Source organism: Betta splendens, chromosome 16 (genome assembly GCF_900634795.4).
Source record: "Betta splendens chromosome 16, fBetSpl5.4, whole genome shotgun sequence".
Taxonomy (NCBI): domain Eukaryota; kingdom Metazoa; phylum Chordata; class Actinopteri; order Anabantiformes; family Osphronemidae; genus Betta; species Betta splendens.
Window position 1 is genome coordinate 18,559,127 of NC_040896.2, and position 21,332 is coordinate 18,580,458.

The following is a 21,332-nucleotide window of genomic DNA, read 5'->3' on the forward strand; positions in this document are numbered from 1 at the left end:
CACGTTTACAGGCAGTTTGTGTGTTTATTGAGTTACAGCAGAGTAGAAAATAAAATTGCAAGCAGTATTTTGTACTAGTCAACCAAATGTACAGTATCCCAGATACTTGTCTGAACGTGAAACTAGAGCAGCAGCGGCATTTGACATTCAGCCAATAAACAGCCATACACCTACTGTTCAAATGAGGATCATGGTCAAATTAAACATGACAGCTGCACTTGTCTTCTTTTTTGATCTTCATTTTTCACAAACATTGTAAGGAGTTTCATCCGACCCAGAAATCCCTTTGAAGTGTTTTTGAAAAGGAGCTGAAGCACATGCGAGCAGTACATGAGATCTGGCAAAGACTGCGAATGCTTTTGCTGGTTTTCACGAAAGCATGTGATTCTTTTGTCTTATGACTTTTGAACTGACTGTACAGAAATCCACTCAACTAAACTCTGCTTTGAATATAAGGGCCTAGCGAAAGCCAGAAAACAGGGAGAAGACAAAGAGCTGTGTTTACAGACCATGGCTGAGCAACGGAAATCCAGAATGGGTTAAATAAAGAAGCTCTGAATATTTTATCCATGCATGAAACTCTTGCACCAAAACGTCCTTGTCAGGATCAGTCAAAATATTTCAAGTTTTATGTGACAAGCTGAAATCACCATCACCAGTCGGTACTCTACCCAGTGAGGAAATGTCCAGAGATAAAGAGAGCTGAAAAGGCAGCATGGTGCGATCATATAGACACTCCACTCTCTTCACTTAATCATTTGCGTGTCAGAAAAGAAAGAACATTCTGTATTGTATGTTGAATAAGCCTCAGATGCTGATGCCATAACCAGCTGACTAGAAAAGTTACTACAAGTTAGGAAGTACAGTGCATTTATTCATTCACCCTAATGCTTTTAGTCTTGGTCTGCCCATGTAGCAGTTCATTCTGTGGCCTCTTAGCAGTACTGTCCCAGGGCGCAGTCACTCCTAACTGCCCCTCAAGCACCGTTTGAGTCATTTGCACCTTCAGCGTAATTCAATGTGGGCAAGTTGCAGTGACGCTGAAGGAGAAAAGGAGAAGTTACTGTTTGAGATGAAGCGGACTAGTCTGAGAATATCTTTCACTACAGCGAAGATATATTGAAGTGCCATCAAAGACTCATAAGAGCAGTGTGCAAGTTCGATTCCCCCCCCCCCAAAAAAAAAGTACAGGTTCTCCGCGAATAACAAACTATCATACACTTTGATCTTTAAACATAGACAACAACAAAAACATTCCAGGTTTGGGCGCACCAACAGACTTATTAAAAAAAAATGTAACAAAACTTGCCCTCCCAATAAAACTGTACAAACATTTTTTGTAATACAGAAAAATATTTACAAGGGTGCTTCTTAAAAAAGGGTGGTAGTAGTTAGTAGTAGTAAGAACAATGCATCAAGTCCAGCTTTGGCACTCCTCTTAATGTCAGCATCTGCACCTTGCATCAGTGCTTCAACAGTGAAACTCCAGAGTCCCTGGCGCTTTGTGAGGGCAGGTGGACAGTTCCTTCACCGTTGGTCGCATTAAGTCGTCGCCTGGTGGTCAATGACTCAGCAGCGTATGGCTTAGTCCAGCTAGAACAAAACCAAACATTACACTTGACCTGTGTTCTCAATATATACAACTTCTTCACATTTCTATATTGAAACAAATTACATGTGTGTTAGAGTGGGCAAAAAAGACACTTTGACATGTGCAATGCTAATAAGGGTGCAGGCCAAACATCATCCTGCCATCCCAGCATGCCATGTTTTTGAAGGACCAATCAGAGGTAATTACCCACTAATAACTTCCTGGGTAGCGGGAGGCTGCAGCTGTGGCTTCTTAAAGCAACAGCTCACTATTTTTTTTCTTTTCACTTAAGCCAAGGCACATTGTGAAGCTGTAAAACCCCATCTTCAGCTACACTGTCTGTTGCCAATATCTGGTTAGTGTAATAGGGGGCTGGACCCTTTCTGAGCTTGCACTGAGCGAACAAGCAGCTGTGCAACATCTTGTTTTCTATAACTATACTTAACCCTCTTTGTAGGTTTATGGAGTCCTTTGGCTCATTGTTTTTGTTGTGAAACTCAATAAAGCAGCTTAAAATCTGTCTCTTTTTTATTGCAGCAGAAAAAAAGCAACAGATTGTTCTACAAATGTGCAGTAAAATTATAGAAGCACTTGCTGTACAGTCACCACAATAATCAGAAAATCTTAAGATTTAATTGTTTTACTCTCCTGACATCAGTTGTTATTGTAATTAATTTAAACCTCACACTCCCTAGTATCACAGGATAGTTCACCAAGTTAACCTACCGTCACCCAGTGACCTTTGAAGTCATAACATCAGAGTCTGTTGAAAGCCTCCGTCTTTCCACTGCACCTTCATGCTCATCCCCAACCGAAACGTTCACCTTTACCCACCTGCAGACACAAAAGATTAAATACTAAGAACTGGACACACTCACAGAAAGTTCTTCTTGCTTCTTTTAAACAATAATATAGACCAAGCATGAAACTCTTGCCAATGATACTAATAAAAGTAGTTAATGCAAAGCAGCATATCTGCTTAAAAAAGCAGTTTCCGTTTTTCCACGCACCTCCCATTATCTGCAGTGTTAAAACTGTTCTGGTCCGGTCTGGTTCTACCAAGATCTGCCACACTGTGGGCTAATCGGTCATTCAACCGCTGGACTTTGACTTGATCAGACAGCTTGGATTGCTCTGTAGCTGCTGTGTTCTCACCAGCCTCCTCCACTGCAGCAGCTGAAAGATAAAACATGCACAAAAGCAGAAAATGTAAAAAAATCACTAATTTGATAAAATGAGACGCTATGAGACTAGTGAGACTAGATGTTAAAAAGAAGAAAGATTAGATTTTTAAATGTTTACCTGTCACAGCAGTGACTTCTAATGAAACACCCTGCTTTTTCTCAGACCCGTTCTGGTCCCGGCCTTGGCTTTGGACACCTTCCATCCAGTCCAGAGATTCACCGTTCTTCAGTGCTGAGCGGTGGTCCTTGAACCAGCGAACAATGTCAGTGCGTCCCAGGCTTGTTTGGGTTTCCAGCTGGCTATACTCATCAGGAGATGGCCACTGGGTCCGACAGAACATCTGTCAAGACAGATGTGTCATTTTAAGACCTGATTAATTTCATTGTTAGACAGGAAACACCTGTATTACCTGTTAAGACCATGCACAAGTACATTAAGTGTACTAGTACTTATATTCGCATTTCATAGTGCCTTTTACTTCTCCACTACAGTCCAAAGTAAACTCCTCTGTTGCATAACACCAGCAGCAGAATCCCCACAGCTCTCTTATGTAGGCTCAAAACTTTGGTCTAATTCTATTATTTTTAAATTCCACAGTACAATACTATAATTACACAGGCTATGTTTGATATAGACATATACGGTTGATGCTCTCGCTTTTAAGCCATCATTTTCTGTAGCCTAAAATATATAGGTCATCAGTAAATGCCTGCATAACATGTCGCACAGCTTAAAAGTACTGCAGCTGGATGCTCATGGATATACAGGCTCCTTCCACAGCTGGTTTTATTTAGGTCTTTCAAAAGAGCACACATACGCAAATAAATGTTTAGAGTTTTATTATTTTTAAATAGTTCTGATTAGCTAAAATGGGGCTCCGATACAGAAGGTATAGTATAAAAAGCTGAAAATTCTGCCCTTTGGTCTAATATTTACATTTATATCCTAAATGCAGAAAGCACAATGACGTAGCCTTGCTAATACATTATGCAATACTTTTGAATGGGACTGTATGTTCTAGTCAAAAGCTTTGTAATCCTGTGAAATCCTGTTATTTCTGAAAACAACACCACTCCAGGATCTCTCTGACAGGTAGTCACCTACAGTAGTTTCTAACCTCACTGAAAATATTCTCGTATAAGCCAATGTTATTATGTGCTGTGATTCACAGTGCTGCTTCTTGAGTTCAGTATCATCACAGATAGAGCGTTTACCTTTAGCCTCACTGATGTGTCATTACACCTACATTAAAGTTCTAACTTGTGATGTGATGTTCGGCACTTCTTACCTCTCTGAGCAGGCTGAGGGAGCGGCTTGTGATCGGAGCTGGGCTGGTGGAAGCTGACAGTATGGGAGGATGGGGAGAAGAGGATGATGACGACGTGAGGATGGGAGGAGATGCTGATGAGGACAGGGTCGGTGGGTGAGGGGACGAAGCAGCAAGAACAGGGGGGGAGGACGAGGAGAGGGCAGGGAGGTGAAGAGAGGAGTGTGATAGTTTCCCGTCCTGCTCTCGATGGGACCCTCCATTCAGCAAGACTTTGGGACGGTCTACTTTGTCCTCTGTGTTCTTTGAGGCTATGGTGAGTAAAGCCTTCTCCATGTTGTCCCTTAGTGCCCTGCGCTCTGAAAACCAGCAGTCCACCTCGGTCTTAGACAGCCTGGTCTCCTGGGCCAGCTGGTCTGCAGTAGAACAGAGTTCAGGAGATCAGATGAGCTGTGCTGCCTGAAACGGGCCTTTTTGGAAACCTGGGGAAATTGGCTCATTAAAACCATTTCTGTCATATGGATTCCTACCAGAGAAGGGCCTGCAGCTCCTTTAGGGTAAAAAAAATTAAGTCATATGCTCTGAAAAAAGCAACTGAAAATTGTTTTAATACCCAAGTTACAAAGGGAGGATACCGGACTTGGCAAGAATACTACCAGCTGTTACTCTGACCAGTTGAGTCTAAGCCAATTTATCCTACTTCAGTAGCTTCAGAATGTCCTCGCTTCTTTATAAATTTGTTCTGTTTTCTATGAAAGTTGTTCAGAACTTACATAAAAAACAACCTAAAAGGACGTTTGCCTCATTAGCTGTTTTTGTAAAGACCAATAAAAATACAAAATATGTTCATATCCATCATCTTATTGCTTTCCTATCCCAGCTGTCACTGGTTCATGCTGGACAAGGCCACAAACAGACAGACAACCACTGGCCCTCACACCTATCTCCAATTAACCTGACTGACTGGTCCTTGGACTGCAGGAGCAAGTAGAAGTACCTGGAGATATAAAACCGAGGCAGTGTTAATCACTACACCACTGTGCTGCCTATGCCCATTTGAAAGGTCTGAACTCAGAATAACACTTGGAATCAGCTGAATTTGGGAAATTACTACTCTATTTTCACCAGCATGTGACTTTGTTTATTTGTTTTAAGTTTTGTAGGCACCACACCTAGTGCTGCCTCAGTTGGAGAACTGCTTCTCTGGAAACTCTCCTCGAGCGCCTTCAGCTGCTCTGATGACTTCCCCTTCACCCTTTCCAGCAGAGGAAACTGGCTGGGAACTGCTTTCCGTACAGGTCCGTCTTTAGGCGCTGGTGAGACCTCGGCTTTCACCAGCACTGGAGGTGGAGGGACCCCTTCAACCCGAGAGAGAGAAAATAAAAAAAAAAGAAGAAAACCAACGTTACCTTTTGAGATGCCAATTTCCAGTGGCCCCAATTTTTCATCTGACAAAAGGCAAATTTTTGAAAAATTACAAATGTTGCATTTATCACGTAACATAACATACCTTTAAGATTAAGAAGCCTCTGTTCACTGAACCATTTCTTTATCTCTCCTCTCGACAGCCCTGTGGTCTCTATCAGCCTGTAAATCTGTCATATAACATGATTTAACACACACCGTAAGTATGGGCATTCATCAATGGTAGCCCTGACACAAAATATAACCCATAAATCTATATATCTAAAATGTCATGGTTGGGTCAAATATTTAGACAAAATCACCAGTTTCAATTTTAGCTCTCTATGAAATAGGGATGTGCTTAAAACTTCAGCTTTAATCTACTGTTACATATTATGAAACATATTGTGTACTGTTGACTATTAGATAAGTGGCTGCTCAGCTGTTCTTTTGTCCAGTGTATAATAATGCCATATTAGCTCATTACAAGTGAACAGATTAAGAGTTAAACTGCCTTCAAACAAAACAAGGCCATAAAGTCTTGAAATTAATGGACCTGACTGAAGGTTGACAATGACAGCACAATTACACAGATTTACTATGGCTTCTTACCTCATCCTCCTCAGGGAAAGGACAGTGTGTGTAGCTGGACCTCAGGACCGACAGCTGCTCTGCTGTTTTATTAGGGTCAACTGTGAAACTCAGTACTTTAGGTGAGGCCACCTTGGCCATCGGTGCTGAGATGGTCTGGATAATGGAGGGTCTTTTACTTTCCGTAGTGATTACAGGAGATGCGAGCGGTCGCTTGAGAGACTGCGCCACCTGTAGTATTCATGGAAAAAAATCTAATGCATAAACTGCAAGCATGCTGTTTGTGTTACTCCCGGAGGACCTGGTTTTCTACCTGGTTGGCAACTGTGAGTGCCAGTGGTGCACAGGTGACAGTAGAGCCATTCACAACAGGAGTAAGAACCAGGCTGGTCTGTCCCAAAAGCTGACAAGGGAGGGGCTGGAGCACGGAGGGGGTTGTTTGTGAAGGCTTAGAGGCTGCAGAGTGGTTGGTGGATGATTGGGATTTGATTTGAGGAGAAACCACAGTAAAGGTTTGAGGCACAGAAGTGATTGTACCATTAAACATTTTCTTTCTGGCTTCTTCCACCTGGTGAAACAGAAAAGTACTTGTTATACTCTCATCAACAATTTAACCCCCTTGTCTGTATAAAATAACAGTAATATCTACACTTACTAGATCAATACAGTGAATAATGGTTTTAGACAGTAGGGCCTTTTTTAAATAAAACAGAAATCAAGGACCAGATTTAGGATGTGTTTCAAATAAAACTAAATCAAAAAAATAATAAATTGATTTAGAAACATACTTTAGTACAAATAAAATATAATCTTGGTTATGATATGATCATTACTATCATTCCTACCTCCTCAGGTGACCAGCTAATGCCCTGTTTGAGCCTCTGTGTAGTGAACCAGACTTTGATTTGCTCCTCCGGATGCTTTGAAGCTGCAGTGAGCCAGGACAGCTCAGCCTGTGTCGGATAGGGGAACTTGTTAAAGGAAGAGATGAGTGTCAAGTTGTCGTCTAGGGAGGGGTTGTATTTGGTTGTGTTGAGGGGCACTGCAATCTTCGGCACCTGAAATAACAACAATATAAAATGCATTGGGCTTTTCTTGTCCTCACAGAAATAAGACTAACACAGTAAAATTACAATTGTACTATTTTGGTAACTGTCTTAAATAATGTACTTAGCATGCGATACTGACAAATGACACCATGAAATCATTTAAACAGAAATAATTAGATCAGTGGGAAATACTAAATCACAATAACCGTATGCTTCCTCCATTGCGTTTCCTACCTGGGTATAGTTTACAGGCCGCTGCAGAGAAGGCATGATGTGAGAAAGGCCGTCTGCTTTGAGCAGACTGGAATCAGGAATGATCACTGTCCCATTTACGTTGACAGCTGTGATTGGCTTCTTGGTCAGATCAGGCGTCAGTTTAACCAACTGAGAATCTGTCCGTTTATTTTCTGATGACAACATTTTTGGTTTTGCAATCTTGACTGTGGTGGGTTTGCCGAGTGGCAGGTTACATAGTTCGTCTCCCCTGCCAGAGATGGCGTTAGAAGCGTTGTAAATAACTGCATTGTTACTACAACCCTCTATTGTCTGTTCTAAGATTGTCTGGTTGTTCATTTTGATGCGTTTAAATTTGAAGTTGGTCTCCCCCGGGTGACATCTCTCGTTGTGTTCCGTCAGGGTATCAAACTTCTTTGTGTTGAAGTTGCAGACAGCACACAGGTATAGGGGATTAAGAATGACATTAGGGTGGTTGGCGTCTACGTGTTCTTTGAAAGTGTTGAGGTTCTGTGTGGAGAAGGGACAGTATTTGCACTCGTAGCCTCCCTGCTGCCTACGGGCAGGCTTGGAAAGGTCTGGCGGCTCTGTCATTGCTTTGTCTGGAGCAGTGGGAGGGTTTGAGGCCCTGTCTAATTGATCCAAGTCCATGGATGGCTCTGCTTCTGAGGAGGGGTGTGTCCCCATAGATCCCTCCTCAGTATGGTTCCCAGTTGTTGTCGTCTGGCGGCAAGAAAAAGCAGAATTTAGATGAAAAAAGTCGGCTGGAAATGCATTAAAGAAAATGCAGGCACATGTTACGTTTACCTCCATGTCTTGTGACTCTTCTGCCTCATCATCCAGCTCCACCATGGTCTGCTCAGGTCGGATCATACAAGGCGTGGATGCCTTTCGACGACTGGACATGATGATTGTGGATCCTCGATTGGACCTGATGGACTTCTGCCCTCTTGTTGTTGGCCAGGGATGAAGTGAAGGAGGTTATGGCTGAGAGGCCCAGGACTCAGAATCTGAGCCAGGCGTGCTAAACGACAGCTACGAGGACTAGCTGGTGTTCGAGCACACACACACACGCCTTTTTAGTATGAGGTTTAGCACACCGTTTGTATGATGGGACGCCTATGAGTCTGACCAATGCTGACTTGCGGCCCAGTTATTGGTTGTATAGAGAGGAGCAGAAAAAGGTAAAGATCTTGTAGAGATGAGGCTCTTGTGATGTTGGGTAGGCTGGGCTCGCTGACTGTGTCAGCTCCAGTCCTGACAGACCTCTTGCAGCTGCATGACAGGACATTACCTGGACAAATGGAAAATAACAATCAATAAGAGTATATAAATTATAGAGTAACATAGGCCTGCACAATTACACATCTCACATCAATGTGAACAAAAAAAAACATTATGTCTCCAAGTGTCTTGAATAGGTGTTACAGCAGGACAGTTTGACCATTTTGAGTACAGCAACACGCTGAAATCTTTCAGCTTAGCAGCATGTCACCACTCAAAAGAGGTAGAGTCGACATCCAGCAAGCTGTTAAAATGGCTCAAAATAAAAAGGGTCAAAAAAAGGCCGACCTACAGCGGAGGGCAGGACATGCGTGTGCTAAAGGCAAGCTTTAAAAAAAAGTGCAAAGACCCAATAATGAACTTGAACTGAAAAGTGTTGCTTCATGGTGATGAACAGCAGAAACAGTGAGTGAAGTAATCCAGTGGCACTTTCACCAGTGTGGTGAGTCCATAACCTCACGATTAAGCAACTATTTTCTTTGTTTTGTGATTTTGGCACTGTAGAGAAAATTGTTTTTTTCCATTGCTGGTCAGACAAAACATGCACTACATACTACTCTAGGTCAACTGCTGGAGTTCAATTGTTTCTCCCACATTTGTTTGGGTTAAAGTTTCTGGACTGGAAAAACAACTTAGCCGCACTATTTAGAGTGAATAAGTTGCTGGAAATTAAAACAATATTTGAATTAGCATGTATGTTATTTTTCTAACATGTACTAAAAAAAAATTAACATGATGAGTAACAGTCTTTTGAAACCATATGGACTTCGGCCACTTTCAGCAAACACCTGCTACAATTATTCCTCGTCAGTTTTACTTGGCTGAGACTTGAGCTGGCAGCTGTTATTCCACTTAAAATTGACATGGATCTTTTTTTTTCAGTTCATCTTCACACAAGGTCTACTGTGGTCTATTTATGCCAAGTAAGGTAAAGTTTCAACATTACAGTTTGATAAATGATTTGACAATGTAGACAGTATGCAAGTATTTGCAACTGACAGGTCTGCTGCCGTCAGTAATACAAGTTGTACTGAGAATGTGACTAATAATAAATCTGTGTGTGAATAGAAAGGGGCCAGAAACAAAAGCAGCGCGAGGTGCATATAAAGGTTCTTCATATGGCTTGTGTGGAAATGACACCTCCAAGAAAAATTTTCCCAGGACAATATTATAATGAGAGGCGAATGAGAGAAGCTTATCTGACTGGAAAGGTCTATTGATATTCTGGAGGCCTAACACTAAAGCTTCATACTCATATTCACATGAGTAAAAATCAAATGAGTCGATGCAGCAGTGGTGCACTTTTATGGAGGACATAATGAGGTGCCGTAAAACCCAAGTCAGCACAGAGGAAGAGGGAAAGTCCTCTTTCAAATTAAAATCTCCCATATACAACACTATACAAACACGGTACTTCAGAACAAATATTGGTACAAGACATTGGTGTGAAGATCTTAATTACCGGCACGATCACACCTAAAGTTGTCATATTATTTTAAGCCAGGTGCCCGTTCACACGTAGTCAGGGACTCCAAAGCTTGAGGTAAGCATGAGATTTTTTTCTACTGTCGTCTGGCGCTGGTTCGACTGAGTGTACAGAGACAGTGATACCTGGCAGAAATGTTTTTTTGGCCGTTACAGAACATTAACTTTACCTGTTCTAAGGTTGAAACAGCTGTTATCTTTTCAAACGATCTAAATGGATGCCCGTCTTCAGAACCTGCTCTAGTATGCAGCGGAAATTTCAGCTAGGTCGTGCTGTAGGAAGGTGCTGTTTCACCTTCTCACAATTTATCCACGGAAAAATGTAAAATAGAAAGAAAATGCTCCTGCATTAAGATAACATGTATATATTTTTTATACTTAATAATACTCTGATCACTATCCCCTCACCCCCAACCAGTTGAGGGAAATGACCACCTGCCCTGAACCTGATTTTCCTGGAGGTTCAGGGAGTTTTTCCCCCTCTCCAAATGTTCCCTAGTGGGATTTGATGGTTTTCTGTACAAATAAATATGAATAAACGGATTTGAAAGTTAAGCATAATACGGACACTGCAAACATTTATAATAAAATGTAAATCTATATTTATTCGGTCAAGTCAGTCAGTAAGGCCTGCAGTCATCAAATTATTAAAGTGTCACATAGTTCATCTGGACCACTCCAACCGTCACACATTAATCACTCCATACCCTTCAGGCTTTAAGGCCATCGTTCGCTATTCAACTCATTGTCCCGAGATATCTCAACTCCTCAAACAACCCACTGAGGCATCATTAGAATGCAGACTCATTACCATGGTGTCGCTATAGCAACCGTGGACGTAGAGCCATAGTCAAGTAGCTGCTACATCCGTGTCACTGACAGAGACTGTACATACAGGGATGAGCAAACTGCATGCGGGACTGTATCTGATGTGTTCAATAACCGACAAAAAATACAATCCACAGTGATAAGGCTGAAGGAGAAACCGTCAAGCGGAGTGCTTTTAACATGGAAAATCCCCCTCCTGCACATTGCCAAGTGGTGTGCAGGTTTGCACCGTTTCCGCTTCAGTCACTGAAAGCCGATGGGAAAGGTCACGGACCAGGCTCACTTACCATTGCAATCAAAGCCAGTCATGAAGAGCATGGGGGGAAGAAAGACTCGACAGGTAGCAGAAAAGCTTACATGCTTTCTGATTAAACTATTAACCCCGTTTTGAGTGCTATACAGATAAATACAAAGTCTTGAGAGCACATGTAGCACAACTACAGAGTAAATATGGTGTCATAGTGCAACGATCACTATCTGGCTTTATGGGTCTTGTCCATGAATCCATAAATGCAGTAAAGATCTGCCAAATAGGAAATGGAGATGCAGCTGTCAGCTGCAGCTGAAGAGCCACTTTCTGTGACCTGCTGAACCTCTGCAACCGCCTCAGTGCTGACAAAGCCCAAACAATGAACAAGCATAAAGACAAACTATGGACAATTACAACTATGTAATATACACAAAGTGTATATTGCTTGTAAAGGCTGCTGCTGGATTGTCAGAAGAAGGCATCAAATGAAAGAAATGGCTTTGCATTTTACTAATTGCTTATTGAGTCGTCTGTAGAAAAAGAAACGTTGAAGACAATTTAAATTTTGAGAAGAGATGAAGTCAGAAAAAAAAAACATTATTGTACACTAAATAAATACAATCAGCTCTGCAGCTTGAGTTGTAGCAGTCTGGTTAAACTTGTGTGCACTGACTGTCTCAAACAAAGAGAGAAGTCTGTGTAAAGACTGCTGAACACTGAAATTACACTGGCACCCGCAGCCTCACTAGTCTATCATTTGCAGCAGAGCTGGGAGGGGCTTTCTCGCGCTGCCTTGGCAGGATACCTAGGAGCACTGAATGGCATCATGGAAAAGATAATTGGCGCAGTGTGATTAATAATCAAGGCATAGTATATATTCAACCAACGGTCAGTCAGATTTTATTATTACTATAATTTATTACCCTACCAATAGTCTTCAGTTGCAGTGACAAAAGGTGTCCTTGAGAGAAAAAGTCTTTTCTCTGTGCTCTTTGATTGGCTGCAAATGTCGCACAGACAGAGTTCAAAGTAATGTTTCACGCTGCTGTCTGAATTTGCCACTTGATCACTTTCACCTTATTCTCAACACAGTAAACGTTAATTATTGCAGGCTCGACCCTGGTCAAGCAGCTAGTCTCCCACCTGTTCGTTAGTGTGTCTAACCTAGTCAGCCTGTTAGCCTCTGTGTGCAGTGTGAGCTCAGTGCTGGAGCCACAAACTCCCCACTGTCTGGATGCTCATTAAACTTGTATGAATACTCAGCCTGGCAGCCCCTTGCCTTCCCGTCTGTCTGTACTTGCCTGCTGTCTGATTGGTGCATTATATTACTGGAGCCATCTCTCTGAAGGAGTTACCTTTAATGCTGCCAGGCAGCAAATACATTTATCAGCCCTGGCAGAAATCAGTTTAGGCTACACACTGGCATACAAACTGGAGTGAACACAGGGGAAATCAATAGAAATCCTCAGCACCACTGAGCCTGTCTAATGTATGAAGACAGACATATGATCTGATACAGCAGAAACGGTGGTGCAATAGGACGGATAACCATCCAAACAGCAGTGAGGAGGCAACGACAGTGAGCAGATGAGTCACAGCGGCACACTCCACTCGGATCCCATTTCTCTGTATCATTAATGTAATCAAAGTAGTACAGAAAAAAAATGGCTCAGAATCGGATCTCAAAAACGGGAACTTTGGGAAAGTGCTCTTCTGCACTAATGCGTCAATCTTACCCACAGGGCAACTTGTCAATGCATATGTCCCTAGCTACACTTGTTATGATTGATGTTTGTAATTATGTAATTATTGGAAAAGAGCTCTTCTTTTGGGTCTCTATGGTAACTGCAGTAGCTGTAATGTTAAGGAAAAGGTTACCGCTCTATTATTATGTGATAGTCGTCCCCTACACAAAATTATATAATGCAGCCAGACTGATGAGATTTACTTGAGTCTCTTGCAAAGCTTCCTACTATTTGTCCTGTGCCACAACAGCCAGGATGAAGATTAAACCCAGCGACAGGCAGATTCTGGTGCAGATAATTGCAGAACTGTATGTACAGTAGAAACGCAGCTTCGGTGAGCGCGCGCCACAGTTTTGCAGCCATCATAAAAACAAGGCATACGAACGGCAACCTCCGTGGGTCACACACCAGGAGCCTAGCATGAAGTACGAACCAACCAGTTAGAACAGGACTAATAAGACAGAAGCACAAACCAAGCAGAACCGAGCCCAACTTTGAGGTTAAATTAAACTTTAAAGCTGTTCAACGCATACAGCGCAGAGGGAGTGTACACACGGCTTTGTTGCCATTCTCTCCATCTCTGTCTGTTCCGTGTGTATTTTTCCCTCCTGACTGCTTGTTCCACAAGTCCGCCGCTGCAGTGAGGAGGACAATGTGTGTCTGAATTGTGTGGGTGAGGAGAGACGTCGTCACCATTAATACACGGTCCCAGCAGGGGTGGAAGAGGCAGAATTTCGGACCGTCGCAGAATTAATTTAAATCTCATCACATGGCTGCTCTGGAGCAAAGCTAAGTACTGCACTGTGTCTGAGTGCCTGGTGTGGTCTGCATAGCAACAGAGCAGTGCTACTTTTCCTGGACTGGGATGATGACTAAATGTTAATGAATGGTGAAAATGGTAGTTTTGTCACTAAACCCTATTTCTGCAGGTAATTATAAAAGGGGTAAAAGGGTAAATGTATTATTTAATGCACTTAAAATAGAAAGACAAGCATGTAAGAAGACATAATTATTTGCCATTTGCTGCATTAGGAAACTGACAGGTGGCTAGCTTAGCTTAGCATCAAGACAGGAAACATTGGGCTGATTGTTCTGGTTCTGCCTAAAGATATATCTGCCCGGTTTGTGCCGAGTGCAACTTTTAACACTTCAGAAGAAACTCATCAGCTCTTTGTGGACACACTAATTAAACAGTGTTTCTAAATGGCCTGTAAACACTGGTATTTCTGGACAATTTCTGCTGAATGTGTTGCTAACTGGCACATGCTTCAAAGTTCATGTAACACATTGCAGCTGGCGTTTTAGTGGAATGACCCGTTTATGCCAGTGTCACCGATGGCTTTTAGGGCAGGTTGCCAAACTTTCACAGATATTGATGAAACCATTGTACACAATATTATGGACTGACTGTAAGCCAGCCTTCCTATAAACCCCCCCCCCCACCCACAAGTCTCACATCGCCAGACCTGTCTCCTCACTGAACACACACAGGCACGCACACAAAGGGCAAACTATAAAAATATCCAAGTGTCACCCACTCCACAGCTGATGGTTGGGTTGCCATGGTAACACTTACAGCCAACAGACAGCGTGTGTGCACGCATCCAGGAGCAGAAACCCTGCAGAGGTCAATCAGTGTCACGACAGCAGCGATGCTTAAAACCCGACTCAACTTTACTTTTCCTGCGCGACAGCAAGGTTAACGGCGCCCACTCAGCACCGCACGAAAACAAATCTTTAGCTTTAGCACATCCCAGTGACAGTCGGAGGGAGCAAACCTTGTGTGTGACAGTCACCCATGGTTTTCTTTAACATTCCGATCAGAGGCATAATTGAGTTCTGCTTTTGTTGGCAAGTCAGTGCAGAGGAACCTACAACAAACATATAGCTATGTGTTTTTGTTGCCTGCTGGCCATTAAAATCAACATATATAGTCTGTCTATGCCATTTAGCACTTTATACAGCTTCCAAGATATCAGCAGCTCTTGATTAGTTTCCTTTTTCCAAACTCCGTGCTCCTGTTTTTACTTTCCCCGCGGCCTTGTGCACAGGCAGCCAGTGACGCTGATAACGGTGTTCTTTCCATCTTATGCAATCCATGGGCTCCACAATGTCAACTTTCAAGACTTCAATACCCTAATAAAACTGCACATGTAGCTCCTTTTGACTAGAGATGTTAAGATGAGAGTTATTAGTCTCAGTACTTGCACCGTGGGACACAAATGGAGCGGGCAAGGGTCATCAACCAGCAGCCTGCAATCTAGGTCAGCAGTGACGGTGGAGGTGGGAGGCGGCTCTGCGAACTGCAAACAGCTACCAGACTGTAGTCACTGCAAACGACAGCACGATATATGTCTATGGGATGTAAGGAATAATGTTCAGGAGATATACTTCTATTCCTGCAGCATATCTCTACATGTGTGTGTATGAATGTTTGAGACGGGAGAATCTTTGTCTTAACTGCCTTGTTCAGTGGAAATGAGAAAGCCTTGAGATTCTGGCGCTCCTTTATTTCGTGTTTGCTTGAGTCTCAGCGAGCGTTGAGTGCTCCTGTGCAGACAGATTTCCCACCTGTCAATCTTTGCCTTCCCTGCAGTGGGTGTGGCTTGTGAATCCTCTCCAGCCCGTCCCCATTGGTGTCGGGCGGGCGGGAGGGGCATGTTCCAGCTCTGCCAGTGGCTGACGTGGTGCAGTGCAGAAGGCCTTTCACTAAGCCTCCTCACTTTATTTTACCCTTTCCATTCGTCCGCAAATTTCAAACGCGTGGGACACAGCAGAGGACTGGCGAGTTAGCCGGACCGACCTACATGACGTACGCGCGTCGACTGTACGCATAAAATTAAGGCCAACTTTGAAGAATTTAATCTGTCAACTGCAGAAGTTGTTCAAGTTGTAAAATACCGCAGTGACTGCAGGAAAGGAGCCCCGTGTCTGGTGCTACATGCTTAGAGATGCAGAAGCACGTTGCTGGAATGACTAATTGAAATATTCATAAAAAATTAAAGTCAGTGCCTGAATAGAAGAAGTGAAGTCTTATATTTATTATGGGGTAATGAATACACGTCTTCTAAAATGACTGACTGCAGACGGTATAATATGTAATAGTAAGGTCCGGGTTGCCCGCCTCTACTCCCACACACTTATCTTGCACTTTCACACTGTGAAGCTCTCTTGTTTCTCATTCACACTGCTTAGACTCACTGACTCCAGTGTCCTCTTTCCTTTCTTTGTCAAAACTTTGGTTGGTTTTCCAACAGGTTAAATACCAAACCCAGCCTTTCTATTTATCCGCGATTTCATTTCAAAAGGGCACCAAACTATGACACCATATCCACTACGGCACTGGAGACAGGCAATGCCTTCGCAAACAGATAATCCTGTTACACGCAAAAATCTGTGACCCGTTTTGTGTGGTTTACCTGGAAATGTCGCCACTTCCTCCTAGAACCACAGAAGATTTCCAATCATCCAACTACATCCTAAAGTTTCAAATAAAAATTGGGAATTTCTTCTGCTGTCCTTCAGTGCAGTACAGACCAACCGTCTCTTTCTCTGTATCAGCCCTTCTGCTTCAGACATCACGTCCTGCTTTATACGCTGCTGATTTTATGCTGCCTATTTGCTTGTCCCTATGCAACTCCTCTGCACGGCCTCTCTAATTGTCTCCTTCCCTCCATCACGCTCTCCCTCTCAACCCCACCTACAGGTGATGAGCTCATCCATGTGGTTGCCTTAGTCACCTAACAACACGTCTGAGAAGCAGGCGAAGGCACAACAGAGAGGTGGACCTGGACCTGAAACACTGGAACAAAGCATGACGTAAACGTTGGTGATGTCATCACAGAGCCAAGCTGAGCACGACAGGCTGTGATGACAACAGCCTCCCTTCGCCAACCGTGGTGACTCACTCCAGTGTTTCACCAAGAGAATGGACAGCCATTACAGGGCGCTCGGTTGGATGTGGAGGTGTGATGCTCACCTCGGAAATGGCAAAACCCAAATGTGTTGAAACCTGCCGTAGGTTGAACAGCACAGCTCTAAGTATACCAGTCACATATTAAGTGTCACTTAACAACAAGCTAACAAAAAGATACACCCACTACACTGGTGCTTTTGTCTCACAAGCCAAAAAGAATAAAAAAGCCTCAGCATAATATATTTCTACACAGCCAACCATCTGTCCATTACTCATACAAAGCTATTTTCGACAACTTAAATACAACATCCCATCACTATAGTCTCCCTATACTGTCCTATAAAACAAGTACAAGGTCAATAGCATAAGAAACACTCATTATTTTTATGCTATGGGGTGTATCAATTTTTACTTAAGTTGCTACAGGCAAGTCTGCACAATTTCTGCTGTTCACAGTGAAATGAATTTGTTGGTAATAAACAATTTGGAGCCATATGTCTATTGGACTCTAGCAGACAGTATAATAATCAGAATAGTTCAGGTTATACGTCATTACACAGTAATGCTTCCAAATTACTTCAATGAGGGTGTGAAGACATTCACAGCTGAGTGACAGCATGTCATGTTAGACATAAAACATGCCTAACATTTTTTTTTTCCTTTTGAATTAATCAACATCTTTCTTGGTGCTGCAGGAAAGATCAATGTGAAGCATAGAATACAATAAATACAGTAGTATTTATTTAAATACTAGTATATTTATCTAAATAAATATAATGTTAAAATACCCTTTTAATATCAATCAAAATGTTTGAACTACGCAATTACTGGATGTACGGTACTGACAATACTGTTTAACATCCTGTTATGAAGCTGTGACTTCAAACACTATAGCTATACACACCTGCACATGTAAACACAATTGATTTAATTATTCCAATTAGAATGTTTTCACTGTCAATGTTGTGCTTAGCACGAGCTCCAGTTAGCAGACACAAACTACACAAGACAATCTCTGATTGACACATGAAACATCTGCTGCGATGATAACTGTCAACAATCAGTTTTCATACATCCATTTATAAATTAAATTTGACTATTCAATATATTTTGCCATGAAAGTGTAACAAAAACAGATTCGGGTGTCGTATAAAATTAGATTTTATGATATTATAATAAATGTATTTTGATTCTAAATGACACCTTTGGCTTTGATACTGAGGCTCTATTGTACAGACTGTGTATAGACATTTATCTGAATAGAAACATCTTCATGTACTTTGTTTTTTCCTTTAATCCTCCTGTTGATGCGCTGTGATTTTCAATTTAAATGAATGTCAGGGACTGATTCTTGCCCGTTTTCCACCGTCTGACTACAGTAAGCGAATGAAAGCCTCTGGGAACAAACAGAGCAGATCACTTCACAGCTGGATGTTTTGGCTGTGACATTATAAGAGGCCACAGTACATTGAGAAACGGCGCATGGTTGGGCAAGACTGGAAAGATAGGAGATTCAACAAGCGTACGTTTAGATTTATAGGCCACTTCTTCAAAAATGAAAACTGACGAACACCTTACTGGAAATAAAGCTAATGATTTTCACTTCGCATTAATTCTGTGAAGACAACAGAAGGAACAACAATACTGGGTAATATTTTAAGTATAACAGACTTAATCTTGCACCTGTCAAAATGTTTTCTAGACAGAAAATCAATTTGTGGGGTTTATCTACTATTCTTCTATACTACACTTCCAAGTGGATAAGCAAAGGCTATTAAGATTTGGCTGAATCTCATTTTATTAGGCCATTAATTGCATGCATTCATAAATAAATAATTACATATATGCATTGCAACATTCTTAGCGGGTTATCCTCCATTATTCTGCATAAATGTTGCGCTAGACATGGCACAGTCAGCAACCGCCTGCGTGTGATCTGAAACTTAACGGTGCACTTTTATCACGAGGAAGCCTTTGATCGCTCAGCCACCAATAAAAATGAATCGGTTGTCATTACGAATTATAAAATATTGTGTATGAACTGGCAGATCACAGGCGAGAACCATGTGAAGAACATGAGCCAAAAATTCTCTTCACATAGAAAGAGCAGGAGTGCGTGGCTTCGCGAGCAGAGCCAAGTCTATACCCAGAGGAATAGCTGGTAACAGGTTTGACAGGCAGGTTAACTGCACTGTGATCAAAACCACTTACATCTTTTAGTGAGGGAACACAATAGAAAAGGTCATTTCAATGCTAACATAACGTTGTCTAATGAAGGTATTTCATCACACGCACACAGTATGTGAACACAGAAAAGCTCGGAGACAGCTCCTATCCTTAACATGCTTTTTAATCTGAAGGTCCACCTGTAGGGTTTTACTGAGGGATGAAATTGTGCCTTTTTGAACTGAAATATTTCACAATATGTCTGTTAAATCAACCAACACCACACGATTTGCTTCACTCTCAACACAGCTGATGATGCAACATTTCTCCTGACAACGTCGCTCAATTTCAGGTGTATTACAATCACTGGCACGAAATTTTATCTTTGGAAAATATACAGCATCACCAACATAATTTAGCTTTGTTCAACTTGTAGCCAATATTGCAGCTGATTCCTGATCACCGTTTGGCTCTATTAGCACATACAAAAGTACAAAATCACTCCAAGTAAACAAGTCTGGCACCGATTGACCTCTGGCCTGATGGAGGATGCGCTCCAACCAATATAACATAGTACTTATAATATAAGTTCATTTAAACTTCATAAGCATTATAAACAGCAAAAGCCATTCAATGCAGTACATGTGATTTATTATCATATTACATAATGATGGAAAAAACTAGAACACTGAAAAGCTGCTGATGGACACCAGAGCTCGTTTTCAGGGCATCACCACGGAGTTTGAACGGTGGCACTTCGGTGTCTGTGATCAGAATTATGTGCCACGTTTCGGGTTCACCGTCTATGATTCAACACTGAAATGTCATCTTAGGACAAACATAAAGCCGAGATGCGACGAAAAACAGTCCACACCGAGCATTTTACCGGGGGCAGCGAGGACACGGCGCGGACTCCAGAGAAGTGCGGCACCGGCTGCCTACAGACCGGGACACTAAGCAAAGTTGATATCCCGAATTAAACGAACCACGCCTGACTTTTCACTCCAGTTCGGGGCCTGCTGCAGTGACGGAGCGCTGGCGTCCGCATGCGGCGCAGCGCGGAGCCGCGGTCTCGGAGGGGAGGAGGCATCACCAGGGGTAACGTCGCGCCTACATCACAGAGTCGCAAAAATCAAAGTCATAAACAACGTCGGACTCCAAAAGTTGCTCCCGAACCTCAGCCCCGCGGACGGCGAGCGGCTGCGGTGGCGCCGGCGGCGAGTTTGGCGGCCGTTTCCGCCGGCAAACCCCGAGATGTGACAGAGGGGCGCGGGAAGAAAAAAAACACTCTCTCCCCAAATGTGCCCCTCTCGCCATCGACGTAACAACATGTCGGCAAAGGACGGCCATGTTTTGCTGGTTATGTCGACACGGGGAGGAGGAAAAGTAGACACGATGTCTCCCCTCTCTGCCTTTTCGTCGCCGCCGCTACGCATTAAAGTGAAACTTAAACAACAAAACGCGGGGGCGAAAACGTCCAATTAGCAACTTGGCGGACACATTGTCTCGCGCACGCAGGTGTAGACGACAAGGGGCAGGCAAAGTTCACGCGACCAGACAAGTTAAAATATTCATAGCGGAGGCGCGGGGGTGTCGGGGAGGCACAAATAAACAACTACGCGCTGCGTTAAGTTGACGGCAGACCGGGAGCGAGAGCCGCCGTGGCTCGTTTGAAAACCAGAGGAAGAGTTTCTCCATTTCTTACCTGCCCACCGTTTTGGCGCGATGCTCGCGTAGCGCGGTACAATCCCCGAGGCCCCCCCGTTGAACGCGCGAGCACGCCGGTTCTGTTTGAAACACTCTCGCGGCGGCCCAATAACCGAGCAGACAACAGGCGACAGGAAAGAGAAGAATTGGCGATCACAAGGAGGATCTACGCCAAAAGCCACATGATCACCGACGTCAGAGTACGTATTTGCATGCCGTACCGGAGCGCCGGTGTCCGTCCGTAGCGGATCCATAGTGCGTTGGCCGTGAAAAGTTCACGCGCCGGCGGGCGAAAGTGAAACAACTGTGTGTCCAGACCTGAGGAGACGTGCTCGTGGCTGCGGGAAGCATGTCCGCTGCCGTGGAAATGAATGACCCGCGTCCCGGTGTCGTCGAGCGGTCCCCCCGCGCTGGTGCCTGCCTGAATCTCCGCCGGGAGCTCATTGAATATTTCAGTATTCCGAGGGGGGAGGGCTAGGGGGTGGGGGGAGCGTCCGTACCCCCCGCCCACCACCACCACCACCTCCACCCCCCACCCTCCCGGCTCACTCTCCCCGCTGTCTGGGCGCGTGAACGCGTGAGGTGAGGAGCTGCTGCAGTGCTTTCACCGGTGGAAGCTGTGGTGCTTCG

The 21,332-nt window shown here is 43.3% G+C and overlaps 1 protein-coding gene and 1 long non-coding RNA gene across 5 annotated transcripts in view; one reads left to right on the forward strand and one right to left on the reverse strand.

The window, feature by feature from the left end:
- zhx2a (zinc fingers and homeoboxes 2a) lies at positions 1–21,178 on the reverse strand. Of its 3 annotated transcripts, none has more exons than XM_029128508.2 (13): positions 21,021–21,178; positions 8,129–8,615; positions 7,322–8,044; positions 6,884–7,096; positions 6,352–6,606; positions 6,060–6,269; positions 5,554–5,638; positions 5,216–5,401; positions 4,065–4,459; positions 2,894–3,116; positions 2,602–2,767; positions 2,318–2,425; positions 1–1,593 (listed from the first exon to the last, which is right to left on the reverse strand). In XM_029128508.2, exons 2-12 carry the CDS (start codon positions 8,225–8,227, stop codon positions 2,320–2,322), a joined length of 2,661 nt encoding a protein of 886 aa, XP_028984341.1. In that variant the 5' UTR covers positions 8,228–8,615; positions 21,021–21,178; the 3' UTR covers positions 1–1,593; positions 2,318–2,319. The 3 variants fall into 3 exon arrangements, with proteins under 3 accessions (XP_028984341.1, XP_028984343.1, XP_028984342.1); XM_029128510.3 differs by having other exon boundaries at positions 20,924–21,167; XM_029128509.3 differs by lacking the exon at positions 21,021–21,178 and adding an exon at positions 20,701–20,845.
- The window catches only part of LOC114842715 (uncharacterized), an 8,686-nt gene continuing 8,118 nt past the window's right edge, over positions 20,765–21,332 (forward strand). For both annotated transcript variants that reach the window (XR_003783481.3, XR_008692831.1), the window contains exon 1: positions 20,765–20,902. This is a non-coding gene — a long non-coding RNA (uncharacterized LOC114842715). The remainder of the gene's footprint in view (positions 20,903–21,332) is intronic.